The sequence below is a fragment of the Corvus kubaryi genome, unplaced genomic scaffold (assembly GCF_017639235.1).
Source record: "Corvus kubaryi isolate FWS band 111438036 unplaced genomic scaffold, C.kubaryi_AGA036_p1.0 split3-37296, whole genome shotgun sequence".
Lineage (NCBI taxonomy): Eukaryota > Metazoa > Chordata > Aves > Passeriformes > Corvidae > Corvus > Corvus kubaryi.
In genome coordinates, this window is record NW_024582086.1 from 3,008,393 (window position 1) to 3,028,066 (window position 19,674).

At 41.1% G+C, this 19,674-nt stretch overlaps 1 protein-coding gene across 5 annotated transcripts in view; it reads right to left on the reverse strand.

The window, feature by feature from the left end:
* Nucleotides 1–19,674, reverse strand: part of PALM2AKAP2 (PALM2 and AKAP2 fusion) — a 266,024-nt gene that overhangs the window by 196,487 nt on the left and 49,863 nt on the right. For all 5 annotated transcript variants that reach the window (XM_042015308.1, XM_042015310.1, XM_042015314.1 and 2 more), the window contains exon 3: nucleotides 5,677–5,807. In XM_042015308.1, the coding sequence (XP_041871242.1) occupies nucleotides 5,677–5,807 (131 nt within the window). The remainder of the gene's footprint in view (nucleotides 1–5,676; nucleotides 5,808–19,674) is intronic.

Here is a 19,674-nt window from a genome sequence, read left to right on the forward strand (position 1 = left end):
GTGTCTTTATCAAGGTCCATATACGGTACATGTATTTAAGGAGAGCAGACATAGGTGATGTGGAGGGAGTCTGTGCTCCAGCTGAAGAGTCTTTCCTTTTCTCCATTCTGTAAGATGCATAGAAATCATTAAGTTATTACAAGCTAGCTATGCCTAGGAGTTGTGGAAGATCCAGAGATGGCTACTATTAAACCCAGAACACCAACATTAAAGCAACTGTTAAGGCACTGACATGCCATTCTGCTATTTTGAGTTTAGTTTCAGAGCTGAAGTAGTAAGCTGTGTGTTTTTAGTGTTGGCTCGTTGTTTCTTTTTTTAAGTGTTACATCTGAATATATTATACCATATGAAAAAACCCAGCAACTCCCAGCTCATTGCTTTTCTTGCATCATCATGCAAGTTCTGAGAAATTCTCTAATCACACTGCAGAGCAGGTTCCTTTGAAAACCTGAGATTTCCTGTTGCTGAGGATTTTTGCCTGGTTTTGTTTTGGTCTCTGTTTTCCCAAGAAATATATCACATATGAAAATAAACCCCAGAAAGAGCTCAAGGAGAGGTGAAGTTTGTGCTCTTCTGGAAATTGCAGTTCCGAGGGGTTGCTGAAATTGGAATCTGCAGATCTTCTTGGATTCCAAGAAGATTCCAACTTCTTCTTGGAAGTTGTTCTTCTCCTGCACTTCCTCTCATTAAGCATCTTTCACTCTGAGATGGAGGCTGCTGGGAGGGAGGGAATTTTTTGCACGCATTTACTACCTGCCCACATCAGCAAGACAGCAACAACCAGCAAGGATATGCTTGTCCCAGGAGAGAGCTTATGCCCTATGGGCCAAAGCACAGACCCTCCTGTCATTAACAGTGGAGCTCTCACTCCATGCTGGACCACAATGGAAAAGCTTTCTCCTAGAGGTGACACAGCAGTGGCTTACCACCAGCATGCAGAAAGGTGAAGCATTTCACAACCCCAAAGGGCTTTTGCAAACATTAGGACCTTGGATGTGCTGACAAATGAGTAGTCCTGAGCAAAGAACACAGGATCTGCATACAGCTTGGCCTCTGTCCTGCACTGCTTCACCCCCAAGAGCTGTCACAGTGCCAAAGTGCCACAAATGGTTCTTGTGTCTGCATTTTGGGGATCCAGAATCCACCGGTTTAAGCTGCCTGCCTGGCCCACACATCCAAAATGGCTAGAATAATAATTTCTCACTCCTCGGAGCTGTTGGGCACCTCCTCATCCAAGGTGAACAGATGCCCTGTTGATTACTGGAGGGATATGCCACTGTGCTGAACGTTTATTTCACTGGGTTTCTTTACTGCAGGAACCACAACAAGTCCAGTCCTGGTACTTCATGCAAATGTTCATCATCAAGTGGAGAGATACGGAGTTTTTCTTATTTCCATGCTACCCAAAAGCTTCAGAGCAACAGAAACCCTTCTGTTGGAGTAAACACAGGCCACCATCATGAAGTATAATTTAATTTAATATAACTAAATAATTTTTGGAGCATTTGAAATGCTGTGAAGGAATAGCAGGCTTTGGGTGGGCTGCTCTGTTCTGTGAATGCTACCTGTTAAAACCCAGATGTCAAATGCCAGCTTTCCATTCACTGCTGCAAAAAAACCAGACTATCATGCAGTAAGTAAAACAAACCAGGGGAGGCATGCAACACATTGCAACATTTGTTTTACCTACAACACACTATCACAGATATGTCTGTTAAAGCTGACTGGGAATCTCTATCAATGCTATCCCAAATGATATGTTTCAGGTTTGGGATTTGGAGAATAAGTTTAAGGGAAGGGAAATGCTTTCCATTCATTTTTCACTCCTTTACTATCATTTACTCCAAATCTAAAGTAGCTGCAAAAAACAGGAGACCACTTTTGCACTGTGTAACAATAGGAGAGAAACTCAGAAATGTCTGCTTTCATCTAACACTGACCCACGATCTTTACAGGGGCATAAAAAACTAAATAGCTTTAAAATTTGTGCCTAAGAGCAGTTTGTGTCAAGAGATACCCATGTCTGCCTTCACTCTGACATTGATACAATGATGCTGTCAATCATCCTGCCAGGTTTCAAACACATAACAATGTCATCCCACTACTGGCAGACATCCAGTCTTCTTAGGACTCAACAACTGTTGAATAAGGGGTTCAGTCTTCTTGTTAAGTCCATTGGACCAACCACTTTTTTTTAAAGAAATGCAAGAGACACTGTATTTTTACATGGGGCATCTTGTCTTATTCTGAAGATTGAAGTCAGGCAAGCAGGAGTGCTGGAAATCCAGGACCAAAATTTATTCAGCTTTTTTGACTCCTTGATTTTCACTTTGCATTCTTGGTTACAAGGGTTCTAAACATATTAAACTAATCCCGAATGTCAAATCATCATTCTGTAATCCACAGTTACACCATTCATATGCCTGCATCTTGTCCTCACCTTGCACTCCCTGTTTTTTAACTTATATGTACATCATGTACTTCTATATCCTCCTGATGTTAACTATCAGCATAATAATAACATTACATTATTTACATTGCATTATTTGTTCTGCTTTATTCCTCTTTTTTGATGCTGGTAGTTTTTCTACTGCTTGACATTAAGTGCACAAAAATGCTGAGTAACGTAGGCATTCTTCTTCAAAATGCTTTTGCAGACGAGGAAGCTCATTAAATCATTTCACTTCCTCATGCCTAAGTTGAGTCATATGCACATATCCTTGCAAGCTACAGACTGAAGTATATGATTTCCTGTATCATGACAAAATAACGTAGAAGTCTAATAAATAAGAAGCAGTCTGTACACTTATGAATTTTCACTGCCTCAGTTGAAATTAAACACTTCCCACACAAAGGAGAACTGGTTACACTAGCTTAAGAATAAACATTAGAAGCATGTTTGCATCTTGCAAAATTTATGATTTTAGTGAGAAAGTCACTTAAAATTGAACCAGCGTGATCAATACCCAACCAAAGCATTTGTGTGATGTGAAAGGTCTTAAAGATCATCTACAAACTCAGTGCTAACCCTACTGTTTCTCCAAGAGGTATTGGTCTTTTCTGGAGTGCACACATCCTCACAAGCCCACCAGATACATGAGCCCACCTACATGAGGCCACATCCTCGCTTAGGAATGTTTGTCTGGCCTCAAACACTCTCAGTTTTCTGTTCTGAGTGCCACAGTTTGTCAGACCTACTCTTTACAGCTGGCCTGCAAATAAGGAAGGATGCTTCTCTTTCACCACAGCTATTCAAGTAGTAGAAGCAGAAGCATGAGAAAAGAACTTTTTGAGTGCTTCAGTGTGTGTGGAAGAAATGCTGCTCTCTGTCATGATGATGGGATGCTCTGCTGCAAGAGGAATGGGATGACTGCACATTCCCCCTTGTTAAAATTCATGGGTACTGGCTGCCAACAGGCACTGCATATTGCCCCTCACAAATAAGCTTCACCCTGATCTAAGAGGAAACACAAAAGATACATATTTTTAAATATATTATGTATTTTTATATATATTTTCCAGTATGTGTGTCACAAGACTTTTTCACAGATACATTGATACTGCAGCTGCTCTTTGCTTACACGTATGATGCAGTGTGACAATAATGAATATGCAAGATCCATGGCACAGTGGATAGTGTGTTTATAGTCCTGTGGAATCAGCCTTAGGGCTTGTCTTGAAGTAATTTTCTGTCCTCCAGGTGAACCAGATTAGTCTGTCCTCTGCCACCCTTGTTGAGAGGGTTCAGGCTTTTTTGCAGAGTTCCCCTGGATAGGGCATAATGGACTTCCAAAGGGCCATTGATCCCCTCCAAACATGAACAGATGAATGATCTCCCTGTAATACTTCCCCTTTGTTTCTTTCCTGGGAATGCAGGGGGAAAATGTAGTGCACAGGCAGCAAGAAAAATACTTGCAGGATGAGTTTGTTCTACTTCACTCCTCAGGATAATGAGCTTAACACTGACTTTCTTTTTCTTCCCCCTTCTACAGCCCTTTACCTTCTCAGCCTATTTTGATGGGCTCTGGATGTGTCATGGATGTAAACTGTAATTAGACTAATGACCTCAACCTCTGCTGTCTAATACCTACAGTTCAGACACAATATTTTCTCACTTAAATTAAAATACTTTATTACTATCTTTGGAATTCCCTTAGAAAGACAACAGGGAAGTTTAGTGTGCTAGTGAGGCTGCCACACAAATGTCTTTAACTCTGGAGAAAGCAGCTGACCTGTCATTTGACAGATAGGTGGTCACAGAAGAAGAGAGCTCCGCTACTTTCAAATATTCAAATACTTGATTTGATGGCTGCAGTAAGGAAGTTAAAAAGCAAACTACAGGGGAAAGGTTTTGCACAATCCTTCATCCTACACTTTGAACTAATTAAGCGAAGAGGTTTCACTGCCTTCAGTGGTGGTACTCGTATAGCTGAAATTAGACACTCTTTGCTGGGTGGGGTCAGAGCTCTTAGCACCTTGCAGCATTCAGCACTAGATGAAATATGTATGACAGTACATATTTCTGAAGCACAGTCCATGTATTCTTTCCCTATACAGTATTAATTTATGAAGTAAAACATCAGGTAGCATATGAAATCTAGAATAATATGAAATCTAAAAGAAAACTTCTAAAAGAAGTTTTTTTGCCTTATGTTACCACAAATGTAAAAGAACAATATACATTCTCAGTTTCAATTAACACGAAATCACAGGACAAAGATCAGTAGCAGGACAGAATTCTCACATTCATGCTGATCTACATCTTCCTCATAGTAGTAATTTAGCATTGTCCAAGCTTAGGGAAAGTCTGCTTGTGTATATCCTCAAACAAACATTCTCATTGACTTTTCCAAGAAATTTCACAAGAAACCTGCCATAAGGCAAATTGAATTCACCAGATGATAAGTTAATACATCAGCCCCTGGACTTCTGGTCCTGTTCCCTTTTTCTCTGTTGTAGCCTTAGCTGACATATTTATAAAAGTTGTGTTGCCAAGTTTTACCAGCTTTTGCCAGCTGAGAAAACTCTAAATTTACATAGCCTAAATGATAGAAACAGCTCCGGAATTTGCTCTGTGAGGATTAAAAGCACTGTTCTTATGAGCTTTAGAGACCTTTGTTTGTAACAAAAGAAAGGAAAACACAAAAAAGAGAACAAATGTCAACTCAGACTGCAGCAGGAAAAGTGATAAAAGAAAATAATTCTAACACCCAAACCATGCTTCTGAAAACAGTAGGTATTTGATCTGCTGATGGCATCTGCTGCTGCATTTCAAAAAGTCATTTGCACCAGTGAAGTGAGTGCAAATGGGTGCTCTCCCTCTGTGAACTAATTTTGGCTGTAGGAGGTGTAAAGGAATGGAGAATCTCTTGAGTGTTGATCAAGTCATACACATGCATCTGAACGGGGAACTTGGCCCTCTTTTTAGCTACCTCATGAAAGAAATCCATAAAAGTCCATTAAACACAAAGATAACACAATGACTCTATCTTGCACAACATGGACATCTAGGAGACAAATGCTGGGCATATTTGGCTGCATGTGTGACTGCCTTTTACAGGCTTGTCTGGGCAGCTGCCATTAGCTGCTGCCAGAAATGGGGACCTCGGCAAGGAAAGTTTCCAGCCTTAACGGGAGTGATTGTTCTTAGGCAAAGCTAAAGGAAGCTGTCCCTACCTGTGTATGTTTTCTTCCAGCTTTTTCACCTTCAGCTCATCCTCTTCTGACTGCTTCCTTCTGGCTTCCTCCTCTTCTGCAGAGCCAGCAGGAATTCCCTGTAGCAGCCATTTTTCTCGAAGAGCTTTTGACTGTAATGCAAAAAAATCCCATGTCTTAGCTACAGACTGAATAAAAACTATCTGAAGATTGAGAAGACGCTGTCTTTGCTTCTGAATATTAGCTTGTGTCCACTGAATTTCTGCTTACTGCTTCAGACAGTTGATAACAGCCAAACGATTAGCTGTTTATCCAGATGTCAATTCTTCCACACTGAGTGTCACTTTTACAGTATAGAGTTTATTTAACATCGATGCCTTAATATGAAGTTATTTTTAGCTCCTAATAAAACCAAGAGTTTAAAATTAGCTAATTAGCAAGTCCTGCAAGAACTGACATTTTTGAACTGAAGTGTGGATTTCTTGTGAATGATAAGGCATGTGCTGGAAGGACTAAAGTCATAAACTTTCCAAAGCTTCAAAACCAAAAGATCAGTGTGCTCTAAATGTAATGTTTTTCATGGAGTATAAAAATAGTCTGCTATTAAATCAATCAAAGCTGTAGTTTTTTGATACAAGCAGATGTGTCTCCATATATTTACAGGCAGACAGACAGACACATGTATACATAAACATGAACATACACATCATCTCTTGGGCACACACAAATTAGAACAAATGAACAAAAGTCCTCCAGAAATCATGGACAACCCAGGACACAAAAACACTGCTGAAAAAAGCATCAATATCCTTCACCCAAGAGAATTATTCCTGGGAGTTTTGTTGTGCTTTCTATACCAAAAATGTGTCTATAGCCTCACCTGGTCCCCGTTTAATACAACTGCAGCTTATCCAGGGTAGTTCACCAGGGGAGGTGCACTGTTTGAAAGACATGCTTTACACTGCATATGTGCCTTTACACTGCATGTATGTTCCTTTTCTGGCCCAAATACGGCAGAGGAATGCAGGGGATAGGATGAGGAAAATCAGGAGCCCAAAGTCCTAAGCAGGACTTTGCCCCTTGGCAAGAGGGAAATAGAGCTGGTGGAAAAAAAGGTCAGCCAGGTGACCAAACAAACTTTCCCTTGCATTGATCAGTAAAGGGGAGCCTTGGTTTTGAATTTGCAAAGTGATTGGAAAGGCTAGTTCAAGGAACCAGCTCCTCTTCTGCAAAGAGGAGTTAATCAGGAAATCATCACTTCAAGGAAATTGGATTTCAGAGGCAGCCCAAACATGCCGTATGTGTCTTTTCAATGCCATGCTTGTCGCTGGAACGGAACATGACTTGTGCAAACTATGTATAAGGGGAAAACATTAACCACCAAGAGCAAGCTTCAAACCTCGCCCAAAATAGAAACATTTTTGACATGACAGACAAGGCTTTCTTGCAAGTTTTTGAGTGTGTGTGTGTATATATAGACATAGTATCTATGCACAAACTATTTTTGTCACTCCATGACCTATTTGATGTCAGGCAATTAGATTTTAGTAAGGCAGCAGACATAAAGCAATGTACACACAAATTGTATTTTATAAATTACTCAAGCTTTCACTGGCTTTAACTGTGCTGTGCATGAGAGGATGTCTAGGCAGATTTAAAGTGATTTCTATGTGAATTAGGACTTCTGCACAACAGGAAAGGTCTCATGCTCTTGTCCCATGAGTCCAGTTCAACAGTCAGACCCACTGATGCTGGTGACATACTTTACCTGGCTGAATTCAGCTTTGCTCATGGCCTCCAGTGTGTTAGTTGCCAAAACATTACAAGAGGCTATCTCCAGCCACAGTTTCTGCAGTTTGCTACTCCTTGTCCTGGCACTACCATCTGCTAGTGCTTCCTGCCACATTTAATGTGCCGGTAGTGAAATTTTTGCGTTCAAATGAGCTGATTACTGGCCAGAATTTTCATGACCTCATTCAGACTCACTGTGCTATAGAAATGTCCCCTCAGAAGAGGACTCTTAAGTCATCACTTGTATGAAGAAACAAAGTGAGACAGGATTTACAGGTCTTGTGGGGCTAAGCATTTCACAATCTGCGCTTTGGCTTTTAAAGTCTCCATAGCACAGCTCAGTGGGTACCTGCTAGGCTAAATCCAGTGCAAAGCCTAGTGAAGGCTGACTGCTCTTCAGCAAATTGCTGCCTTTTCTTTCAAATGTGGACCAGCTGCATGAGGAGCTATGTTGCTGCGTGTATCATATTCAGCTGTGGTCTTGAATCTGAAATCCTGAGGGACACTCAGTTGGAAAAAACCCCGAAGTTTCTAAAGACCAAACTCTAAAGATGAGGACAGCCTTCTCTGCTCTAAACCTGTTTTAGATATGGCTCCAGCAAAAATAAATAGATAAAGCCTTTGACAAAGTGCTGCTTGGACAGCACTGGCACTGAAGACATTAAGTTAACAGTCACTCCTCTCCTACTCCAGAAGGACAGATAAAACCCAGGCTTTTTTAATGTGCTTTTACAGAGTCTTCGTGCTGATGCTCACATAGGGAGAAGTCAGTCCCTTCAGTACAACTGCTGTACACTAAAAGTAAGGTATTTTGTACAGCCTTTGTTTTGGTCTTTGTTTATAGGAGACACTTAAGCTACAAAATCACATGGTTTCTTTCTTCCAGATTTTTTTTTTCTTTTAACCTATTAATAGCATGAATTTGAAACTGGAAAGCATCAATGGGATATTTTAAAAGACATATTTAGAGACAGGAATGCTATGATGTACTAAAAATCCTCCCTCTCGGGTGAAATGTTAGCATATTTTATCTAAAACAGGAAAACCGGAAGCTTTGATGTTTCTGGCTCTCCTTTTTAAGATGAAAATTAAGGCATTTGTTAAATACTATACTGAGGAATTCAGACAAGAAGACTGAGAAATGGAAACATTTATAAATGCATTTCCTACACTGCAGACAGTCTATTTGCCAAGCTGCTGAGGTTGTGTGTATTTATACACACGCTGCAGATACGATAGGCTAACAGGCAGGCATACACCAGGGGATGCTGGTCCCGCATCCGGCTGTGCAGCAAGCACTTTCTCCCCAGCCAGATAACTGGTGTAGGGATGAAGCAGCGGGCAGGGGTAGAAGAATTTCTCACCTGCTTTAAGCAAGCATTTCTCAAGGAGGTGTTTTCAGCACAAGCACGTAGGGAAGGCCTTGGTACACATGATGAGACTAAGGGTGGGTAGTGAGGGAGTGGTAGAGCTGTGCTGGGTGCTCAGGCACCGCTCCTGGATATGAGACAGTCTAGTGAGGCAGCCCACATCAAAGCAACCCAGACAGATGCAAACCAGAACCAGATGCAGATTGGAAACAAAAGAGAGTTTGCTGCCATCTGTCCTCCATAGCTATGAAATTTCAGATATGTTTCTTAAAAAAATCTTGCAAAATCTTATCCCAGGAAGAATAGGAAGTGTTTCTCAAATGTGTTAAAAGAAGGTTTGCATGAGGATGGAACGCAGAAATACCCACCTGTATGAGCTATCCCCGCTCAACGATATTGTGCATTTGCTTAACAGCCTGTGATTAAAATGGCCACAAGCTAGTATTTCAGCATTGTTTCTCCTTCATTGTCTGCTATGAGCTTTAACTCTCTACCGCATTTTAGAGCTTTATGCACCAACGTTGTGCTATATGATTAGATGTTGTCAAAATGATAAAGAGCTCTTAGAGTGGCCAGATACACTACTGTAAAAATATAGGTATTTTTACAGCTTATTGAAGTACAGCTCATTGCCATACTGGAATATGTGAATATTGTGAATACAGTGAATATGCTGTACTTTCAGAAGGACCCACTTCACTGATGGAGCAGCAGCTATGCTATGTACTGTTTGGTATAAGTATTCTTTCATTTACTGCAAGAAAACAACTTCTTCAGGGCTAAACCTTTCAACAGAAAATAGATCATGTCATTAAAAATGCTCTCTGTTACTGAAGTGGAAAGGGCACCAGACTTGCGATCCTCTAGGTTGCCACTGCTCTCAGTTGATTTGGTTTGTCTGCACAGAACTGAGAACTGAGATTGTAAAAATAACTGGCAGCTTTACTTGGTTTCGTTAATTCAAGGATAGGAAAACAGAGTGACTTTTGCACCATGCAAAAAAGGAAAAAACCAGGTCACAATTAAGTGAACAGACCATAGTGAGGACAGAAATAAGTGAACAAATGTTGGACAGGACAGAAAGAAATTGTGCCAAATGTCTGAATGCAGCAGACACAGTGATGGCCATAAAAGTGGTGCACAGCAATCTTCTGTGCTATTTATTCCAGTTTCATGCTTCAGGACAGTGAAGCCTGAGGGCTTTAAGTTATTACATTTAGTGCTAGCAAGGAAATAATGCATAGTTTCTCAAATGCACACAGTAGAATTAATGCTGTATATCCAAAGAACACCTTTACTTTTAGTGCTGCATTCTGCTTTAATGTTGCATCGAAAGTTTACGTATTGGAGGACATTTTATTACAGCAAGTAAAACTTTTTAGCATCCTTTTCATAAATCATTATGCCTATTCCATGCCACCTCTGCAATCCCTGCGTTGTGGAAGTTGATTAGTTCTAGCCATCAGCCTTGCTAATTTTGAATCAACTTCCATAAACTTTGTTCATAAGAATAACACATTTCCAGTCCCACATGTATTGTAACAGTGTCTTAACCTGAGGCCCAGACACATTTGCCAGACTTGACATGACTTTTTAGGACAAGAGAAAAGCCCCAGTCCTTGCTGTGCTGCTACCTTTTGAGGTAGTTCCTTAAACAAGCTTTGTGTGGTTTTTGTGCTTGCAAACGGTTAGGGGACAATCAGTACTATCTCTCCTTGAAAGCAGTGCTTGCTGAAGTGGACTCTTCTGTCTCCTAAGTTCAAGGAAGATGATAATCCTGAGAAGAAACAAAGGTCAAAAGTTGACCCAAAGAGCCTCCTCCAGTAAAATGTGCCTGCTCTTGTGAAACACTTCTGGATGTGGATTATTCCGGGTAATTATGGTCTTCTGTGCCCTAGAAAACAGCCGCTAATGATTCCTGGTGTAATTCCACTGAAATCAGCAGGGCTACATCAAAGGCACTTTTACTGAAATCTTTAAGTCTTTGCCAAATTGAAGTTTTGCCAAAAGTCTTTGCATTTTGAGGCTTGAAGACCATGAGACATTAACATTTTAGAGCTGGAGTTATTTATTAATATGAAATTATTTTCTCCCTCTATCTGTTTAGTATCTGTGCCATGGAAAAACATGAATGCAAAAGGTTGGTTTCCCAAGTTCTCAAATATACATATAACCAGCCCACAGCCTACTAAAAGAATGCAATGAAAATCTTCTTTTGCCTGTCACTGTGAGTCAGATGTTACCCCCAAACATTCCCATTAGGATGCTAGCATAACCAGCTGCATTTCAGATTTGGTCTCTGCATTTCAGAAAGTTACCTCCATGCAAAAAGGGTGAGGTTTTCAGGCAGATCTGGAGCTCTGGAGGCAGCAATGAGTCTGACTTTGCTGTTTGCAAGCTACCTGGGGCCCCCCTGTCACCCAGTGGTTCAGCTGCAAGAGGGAAAGCCTCACAGAGCAGCAAAGCCTGTTCTGCTTGTGCGTGCTCCCAAGCATCTGCATGGGCTGGTATTACTGAGCTTGTAAGGGACACAAGTGCAAGAACAACCACTGTCAAAGCTCTTCTGGGATTCCTCCTTTGTCCTGCCTACTCTCTTTCCGTAGCCTCTCCAAACACTGCATTTCTTCCTGTCGTATTCTTGTGCAGCTTCCCCAGCCGTTCCTCTGGCTCTAACCCAGCTAGTACAGGCTACCCAGCATGTCTGGGTCTGGCCTGCTGATGCACAGCACTGTTGCCAGCCTTAGCAAAGAGGTTACTGGGACACGAGGTACTGAGATTATAGAAAGACTTGTTCCTTTGCCAGCAGGCCTTCCCTTGCCTTTCAAAAAAAAAGGTTATTCACATGCCTGTAGTGTGAGCAGGCATGTTAATGTTAGATGCCCTTAACCATTTGTGAATAAATATGCAAATGAAGAAAGGGGCTGTAGACATAAACTGTATGACAGGTAAGTCCATCTGGAAATTAGCAGCTTCTTGGAATGTATTCCTAAGTGATGCTGTAGTATTTAATTTTCCATTAGGCAAATGAAACAGTCTGACTCTGCTCAGACTGATGCAGAGTTTTCCTATACGGGTTTTCAGTGTGAGAGAATCTACTTGCAGAATAAAGGAGAGGTGTGGTCCTCAGTAAACACAAGAGATTCTACACTCTCTGCTGCAAGATGGTTGTGGCCTTGTGTGGTATGACTGTCCCTGGAGCAGGACAAGCAGCCATTTCCAGCTTGCTGGTATGATCTGGTTTTATATAGCAGCAAAACTTCTTGTTGCCTTTCCAGTTATCTAAAACACTTGTTCTAGCCCAAGGAGCATGTGTGCATGATAGATGGTATGATTCAAGCATTGCCCAGATTAGGGAATTAAGCCAAGCTGAAAAATTTGCAGCTTGATTGTAGTCTCTACTTGAATCACATTGTCATAGCTTCCATATGTATGATTAAACAACAAAAAAAAATATCCTAGCTAGTGAAGCTTAGCCAGATCAAGAGCAAACAGCATGTTTATAAAGAAGATTAAACATCATCCTTTGGACTTGCCAGTTTGTTGTTGTTATTCTTTGTTCAGGAAATGAACAAAACATTTCTTAGAAATATCTTAAGGAAGAGATGTCTTAAAAATTTTTTTAAGGATTACATTTAATCTAAGAGTTGCAAAGATTGTCCAACAGTTGGTTAATGTGTATTCATCACACAGAATATTAAAACACATTAACTTAATTTTTTCCATTGTGTTTAGACCTGTCCACTGTAATGGACAAGCTTTTGTGACCAGGCACTGGAGACTGATGGCATAACCTCTTCCTAAGTTCCTTCTCAGCACCACAGGCATGGGTAATTTGCCTGAGTTTTTCCTTTTCATAAAATCCTTACTGCAGTGGACCACTGAGGCCAGGATCTCCAAAGCAGTCTGCTCACCAAAGGGACTAGTGCTCCGCCTGTCCCCAAAAAGCATGTCTCCTGTTTCCCTACAGCTCCTGGACTAACAGAATTTTGGTACAACACTAGTTAGTAGCCACCAGGCTGTGAGTGTAAGGGGGGTACATGTGGGGAGATGAGAAAATAAATAATAAAAGAAGCAAGTAAACAAATAAATAAAAATAAATAGTGGACACTATTACAAGGCCCCACCTGGAACCATGGCAGACAAAAGACTTTGCAGAGATTATCTTTCCCCCTTGTTTGCTTACTGTAGCAGGTACATTTGAGTGCCCTTTAGCTCCTCTGAGTATTTACACAGCCACTGCTTTTTCTCAAAACACATGTTCAGCACAGCAACAGAGCACACAGGAACATGTAAAACAGTGCAACATGACTGCAGAAATGGGTGAGGGAAAACTGAGATAGCTGGAATGATTTGTGCTCACTTGGAGAAGGGCTGCATCTCAGCTTGGTGCCCCCATGACAAGGCAAGGGGCTTCAGTGTGAGCCACATGCAACCAGAGCTGCAGATGCATGAAGGCATGTCTGTGGCATATGACCTGAGGGATGGGTATGATGACAGCTATAGATAGCTTCTTCATGGAGGTCTCTTGCTTTGTCTGTTTAAAAACCTCACACGAACAGGAATTGCAGCTGTACAGATAGAGGCCCTATTAGGAATGATTTTTGGGGACAAAAAGCACCAATCAGTTTATGTGCTCAGAGTAAGCTTCCCCTTCATTAGCAGTAGTGTCAATATTAGCATTAGTGTAAATATTCTGAGTACATTGCTTTAAAATTGTTCAGGTCCCATTTATTTAACTTTGTAAATCAAGTAGACAGTTGTTTCCAGTCAAAGATGAAGAAGATGAACTAAAACCTGAGCTCTTTTAGCTTCAAGGAAACCCACTACAGCAAGAGACACTGTCAAGACTCCATAAGAGCAGACACAAAGTTTGTATCTCTCTTGTTCAGATCATTCATCAGCTGCAGAGCACTGGCCTGTACACACTAGTTTCACTGACAGGGATCACAGGTACAGCTCAATATAAGGCAAGTGTTTCCAACATTCAGTAAAAACTTGAGATGACATTGAGATGAAGCACAATGAGCAGTAAGATGTTCAGTTAAGCCAAGCACGTAAGTCTTTTCTACATATATTTTCTAAGCATCCAGTCTACCAGAAATTTCTGCTTGAAGTAACAGGAAGATTCCTCTTCTACAGAGTGTGTTTTACGCTGGAGAGTTAGGGTTTATTTTTCAGTGTCTCTCTTTAGAAAGTCTATTTAAAATTTCAGACTTTTTTGTTGCAGGATGAGAATGATGGCTCTGTTCAATTGTTTAATATTTCACTTGTGGCAAGGTTAAGCACCATAATGAGAGTAAACTATAAACAAATGCTAGCAGGTGCTGAAGAGGTGAGGGGAGGGATGAGGAGACCGGGCTGCCCTGGCAGGCACACACAATCAGGAGCACAGCTTGCAAAAGGGGATGCTGCAATGAGGTCCCACATGGCCCAACCTGGGAGCAAGTCTCCAGGGGGTGGATCATGGGATTCTGTCCTGGTAGAGAATCCAAATGTATTGGGATGAAGATGGGCATGGGAAAAACCTGCTCCTGTTGGCAGGAGCGCAAGGAGATCTCCAGGGTTCCCTCACACACAAATTACTTCTTAAATCCATGAGAACATCTCTGATTCCCAGGGAATTTTGGAACTAGAATAAAAAACTTGCAAGCTAGTTGATGTTTCTGGCCTTCATGCAGTTGGACTGAAAAGACTGAACAAGACATCCTCTTAAAGATACACAGATGAAAAGAGGCACCACCGTTTTACCTCCTGGTGCCAGAAATTTAGGTATGCTTTGGTTTTCCCTATGAGTACTCACTCCGTGTTTACAAAGCAAGTAAAGTGTATTGTGAGAGAAGTAAAAATTAATAAAAAGAAAACCTTTGTAATGGTTAACAATCTGAGATTTCAAAAATTCTCAAACCTCTCTCCCCAAAACAAATAGGCTTTGCAAGTTATTTTTACTACAGAGCCATGGTTGTTTTCACTCTTATCTCCCAAAAGAATAATTTCCTCTCCCTATTCAGTCTCACCTTGGCTTCAGTTTGTCACTCCTTCCCACATGCACACATCGGTCAAAACAGGTAAAAAGAAAAGTTCTATTTCAGATATTCCTTTCTTTTCCAGTCTTAAAATTTCTTATACTCATTATTTTAAAAAGCTGGATTCAGGTGATGTGAATTAGTTTTTGAATGTGTTTCAGGCCATTGGGAGGGGCTCAGGTTGCAGAGAGCCGTAAATGTCCTTGAGCTACATTGGCACAGTCTGGCTGCAACAAAATCTGCTGGAGTGGCTATGAGGTGCTTGAAGGACCTTGTTACTGCTTGAAACCTGAACACTAATTTTGATGCGTTTCAAGGAAGTTCTGCCTGTATGGTATGCTTATTTACATGATCATCCAAGGATAACTCTGCCCCAGTTCAAAGCACAACTCACACATAATCTTTTTCCTGAATAAAAGCACAACTTGTAGAGGGATCATACCAGAATAATGACAGCTGTGTTTCAATGACGTGCAAGCAGATAAGGAACATGAGCTAAAGGACAAAAGCTCTCATGTCTCTGTGGAAGTCAGTTTGTGTAGCTGCCCTCAATAAATTATTCTATTTTTTAATTCTATTTTATTCTTTTATTACTAAAAGATTTTAACTGAGGATAGTCACTTTGTTTTCTGATTCCTTGAAAAGAAAAGCCTATAAGGATTTTTGAAACCCCTCCTTTCAAAATGCTACTTCTCAACAAGGATATCCAGGGTTTCATGCTCTGTAAACAATTCAGATAGAGTAGTGCCCTAAATACTTTCACTGTGCAGGCCTATTCCATCTCCCACTCCCTTTCTGGCCTAATGAATCTGGATTTCTCTTCTGGATCATAAAATAGGTTAGCAGAGTGTCAGAGAGCCTCTCGATTCTCAGTTTAAATCCTGGTGGGAGACAAACTTCTCAGCAGAAGGTGGGCATCAGCCCAAAGATGCTAATACACAGAATGGGATGAAGAGGGGTCCCCTGTGCTCTCAAAATGGAAATTCCTCTCTGAATTTGTTCTTAACCTCTCCATGCCCCAAAACTGCTGCTGATGCTCTCTACGGACAGTTAGAAGTTAACTCATGTTCACAAGCCCTATTCCTCATGGTGGACTCCAGAAACCCCAAAACCTTTTGGAGGACAGCAGCAGGGCATAAGCAATCCAGGAGCTTCCTGGAGTGCCATGATGATAACTTCCTTCTCCAAGTGATCGAAGAGCCAAGGAGAGGAGGTGCTATGCCAGGCCTTTTTCTCCCAATGAGGAGGGGCTGGTGGGGAATGTGAAGCTCAAGGGCAGCCTCAACTGCAAAGACCATGAAATGGAGTTTGAGATCCTTAGGGCAGCAAGGAAGGTGCACAGAAAGCTCACTACCTGGACTTCAGGAGAGCAGACTCTGGCCTCCTCAGGGATCTGCTTTGTAGAAAATCATGGGATAAAGACCTGGAGGGAAGAGGGGCCCAAGAAAGCTGGTTGATATTCAAGGATCACCTCCTCCAAGCTCAGGAGTGATTATCCCAACAAAGAGGAAGCCAGGCAAATATGCCAGCAGGCCTGTGTGCATGAACAGGGATCTCCTGGACAAGCTCAAACATGAAAAGAAAGCCTATGGAGTGTGAAAGCAAGGACAAGTGATGAAAGCAATTCTCCAAGTGAGGAATACAAAGGGATTGTTCAAGCAGGCAGGGATCAGGTCAGGAAATCTAAAGCCTTGATGGGCTTAAATATGGCCAAACACATCAAAGACAAGAAAAAAAAGCTTCTACAGATATGTTGGTGATAAAAAGAAGACCAGGGAAAACATTCAGTCTCTCCAGAAGGAAAAAGAGACCTGGTTCCCTGGGACATGGAGACGGCTGAGGTACATTTTTGCCTCAGCCTTAACCAGCAAGTGCTCCAGTCACACTGCCTGAAATGCAGAAGGCAAAGGCAGGGACTGGGAGAATATAGAACCACCCACTGTAGTAGAACATCAGGTCCAAGACCATCTAAGGAACCTGAAGGTGCACAAGACCTTGGGACCTGATGAGAGAACTGGCAGAGCAAGTGGCTAAGCCGTTACTCACTTTATTTGAGAAGTTATGGCAGACTGGTAAAGTTTCCAGTGACTGGAAAGATGGGAGCATATGCCCTGCTTTTAAAAAGGAAAAAAAGGAAGACCTGTGCAATGACAGGCCAATCAGTCCCATCCACCTTAGTGCCTGCAAGATCATGGAGCAGGATCCTCCTGGAAACTGTGCTAAGCCACATGAAAAACATGATTGGTGACAGCCAACATGGCTTTACTGAGGGAAAACCACTCCTTACAGATTCGGTGGCCTTCTGTGATGGAGCCATAAATCATTTGTGGATAAAGGAAGAGCAACAGATACCATCTTCCTCGGCTTGTGCAAGGTATCTGACACTGTTCTACATGATACCCTTATCTCTGAGCTAGGTTTTGGCAAATACTGCACTGACCCTGTAGGGAATGGAGACTGGATGACACCGCCAAACATTTTTTGTGCGCTTGGCTGAGTTGCCATTTGGTTTAAGTATTAATTTACTTGAAAATCATAAAGGGATTTGCTATAAAGAGATTACAAGATTCCTTCATTTGCAAAAGTTATCTCTGTTTCTCCACAGTGTTGTACATATATCGAGAGAGAGACAGACATACCTATTTATATTTTCTGACAGCAATTATTTTAAGAACAGATTAAATTGAGGACAGCAATATAACTGAAACTATAAAATTAAAATTTATTTATAGATGAGATGGTTCAGCTAAAACTATACCCTAAGAAAATCTCTATAACAACCTAAAAGGCTTTCCTTTCCTTCAGAGTAAAGATGTAATTATGTCACAGATTGTGCTCATGAACTGCAGTCTTTAAGAAGCAGATGTTAAAATAAATAGGTCCCTAATATTTATATGACTGCAGAACTAAAATAACTGTGGAAAATGGATTTATTGTAATTGTAATAGTTAAAGTAACAGCAGAGAAGTAATTTTTCATTCAATTAGGAGGTTTTGTTCTGTTTATTTTATTACCATTGGCCACCAAACAGAGCTACCATAAACAATTACAGAAATTCTATTCAACTAAATACAGAGGAAGTCAGATTTTGGAAGAAATACTGCTACCCTGGAGTTTATTTGAAATAGTAAACATCCCTGTTAAAACAAGCTGGCCCAACTGCTGCCTAGCTGAACAAACTCTTAAAAGAAGTTGTTGCTTGTAGGTTGTATTGTCCAGTTCAACTGAGACACCAAAATAAATTTTAGTCTTTCTCCAGAAACCAACTAATTTTGATGGATACTGCACAAAATGTGTTTGGTGAAAGGTGAATTTTGACCACTTCTCTGATTTTAAACTCTAGAAGCTGGTAACACCTCCAGTTCCTATGGACAAGGAAGCCCCATTTGTAGGCATACAGACAAGAAACTGTTGTGGCCTGACATTTAAACTCCATCTATTGTTAAAAAACACAATTTGACCTTGTATTATATGGAAGAAAAAGTATTATTTTCATCTTAAGGACTGGAATAGGTGTGAGGTTAGGGGAACTGTTGTAAATTGCCTCTTATTAGAGCAAAAGAGCATGTTCAATCTCAAAAAATGGGACTTCAGAGCATCTTTATACCTGTTCCAACACCAAGGGCCTTTCCAATGAAGACATCTGATTGTAATGTAGACAAATACACCTCCTGCCTTCAACGGAGTGACCCAATGGCCCCAAGGTACTACACAGTCAGTCTGTGCCCACCAATGTCCTTACTCTGCAGTGATTCACAGAAGAGAGGATATGGTTTCACTGTCGGCAAAAGCAAATTCAGCTTTTAGAGCCTATTCTACTCTAGACTCTCCTACTCCAGATTTTCACATTTGAAGGGTTTCACTTGATTAACTCTGAATCTCACAGAGAACATTAACAGCTGAGCCACACTTTTGTTCTGATGTCCTCAGCACTGACCTCATTCTCAGAAGCCTTTGTAAAAGGTGTTGCCAAAGTTTTGTTCACATTCAGTGCTAACTTTTACTAGGTCTAGTGTTTGCTGGGTTGCTCTGCCTAGAGCAGTGGGACAGCACCTTCTGCTGCCTTGTTTTCAGCCAGGTATGTGGCAAGGGATAAATGAATGAACTGGTAGTAAAGTCATTTTGTCAGGGGTCTAATTGGCATTAGCAACTTGAAAACTGTAGGTAATCCAGCATAAACATTTGCAATAAACTATTTCTATTAGATATTTTCCAATGTGAATAAATTTTCTGAAATTAACAGAGACCCTGTAGCTTCCAGAACCCTTATTAGGTAACCTAACATGCTATTTTACACAGTGCAGGTTAAAAAGAAAATTACTCTGACACTGCACAAAAATGGAGCAAACCCATTGAATACTGGCATGAATGTCTTTGTGTGAATGCAAGCTGTTATGCTTGTGGGATCAACCCAGATACTGCAGACACAGGATTAACCTAGATTTCATTTTCAAAGGCTTCTTCACAGCAGATTTTAATGAACACTGATATGAAATCCTGGCACTCTATATGGACATCAACAGACACAGCATTTAAATAAATACAGAGGCTTCCTAGGAAAGCCTGGTCTTTTAACCCAGATTTATGCCTTGCACAGAATTAGATGAAATCCACATAATTCAGGAAATGAATCATGGTTCTACTTGCACTCAGAGGGAAAATATATGTTCTTATTTTGGTCTGGTGCATCAGACTGGCGAGCCATATCAGACTGAGGGACTATACTGATGTCAGACTTTGAGCCCCTGACTCAGAGGGGCCCAGGACAAACAGGGTGAGGTGAGGGAGAGCACTAGGGAAATGGGAGGGGGATACAAGTTTTGCAAATGAGCAAA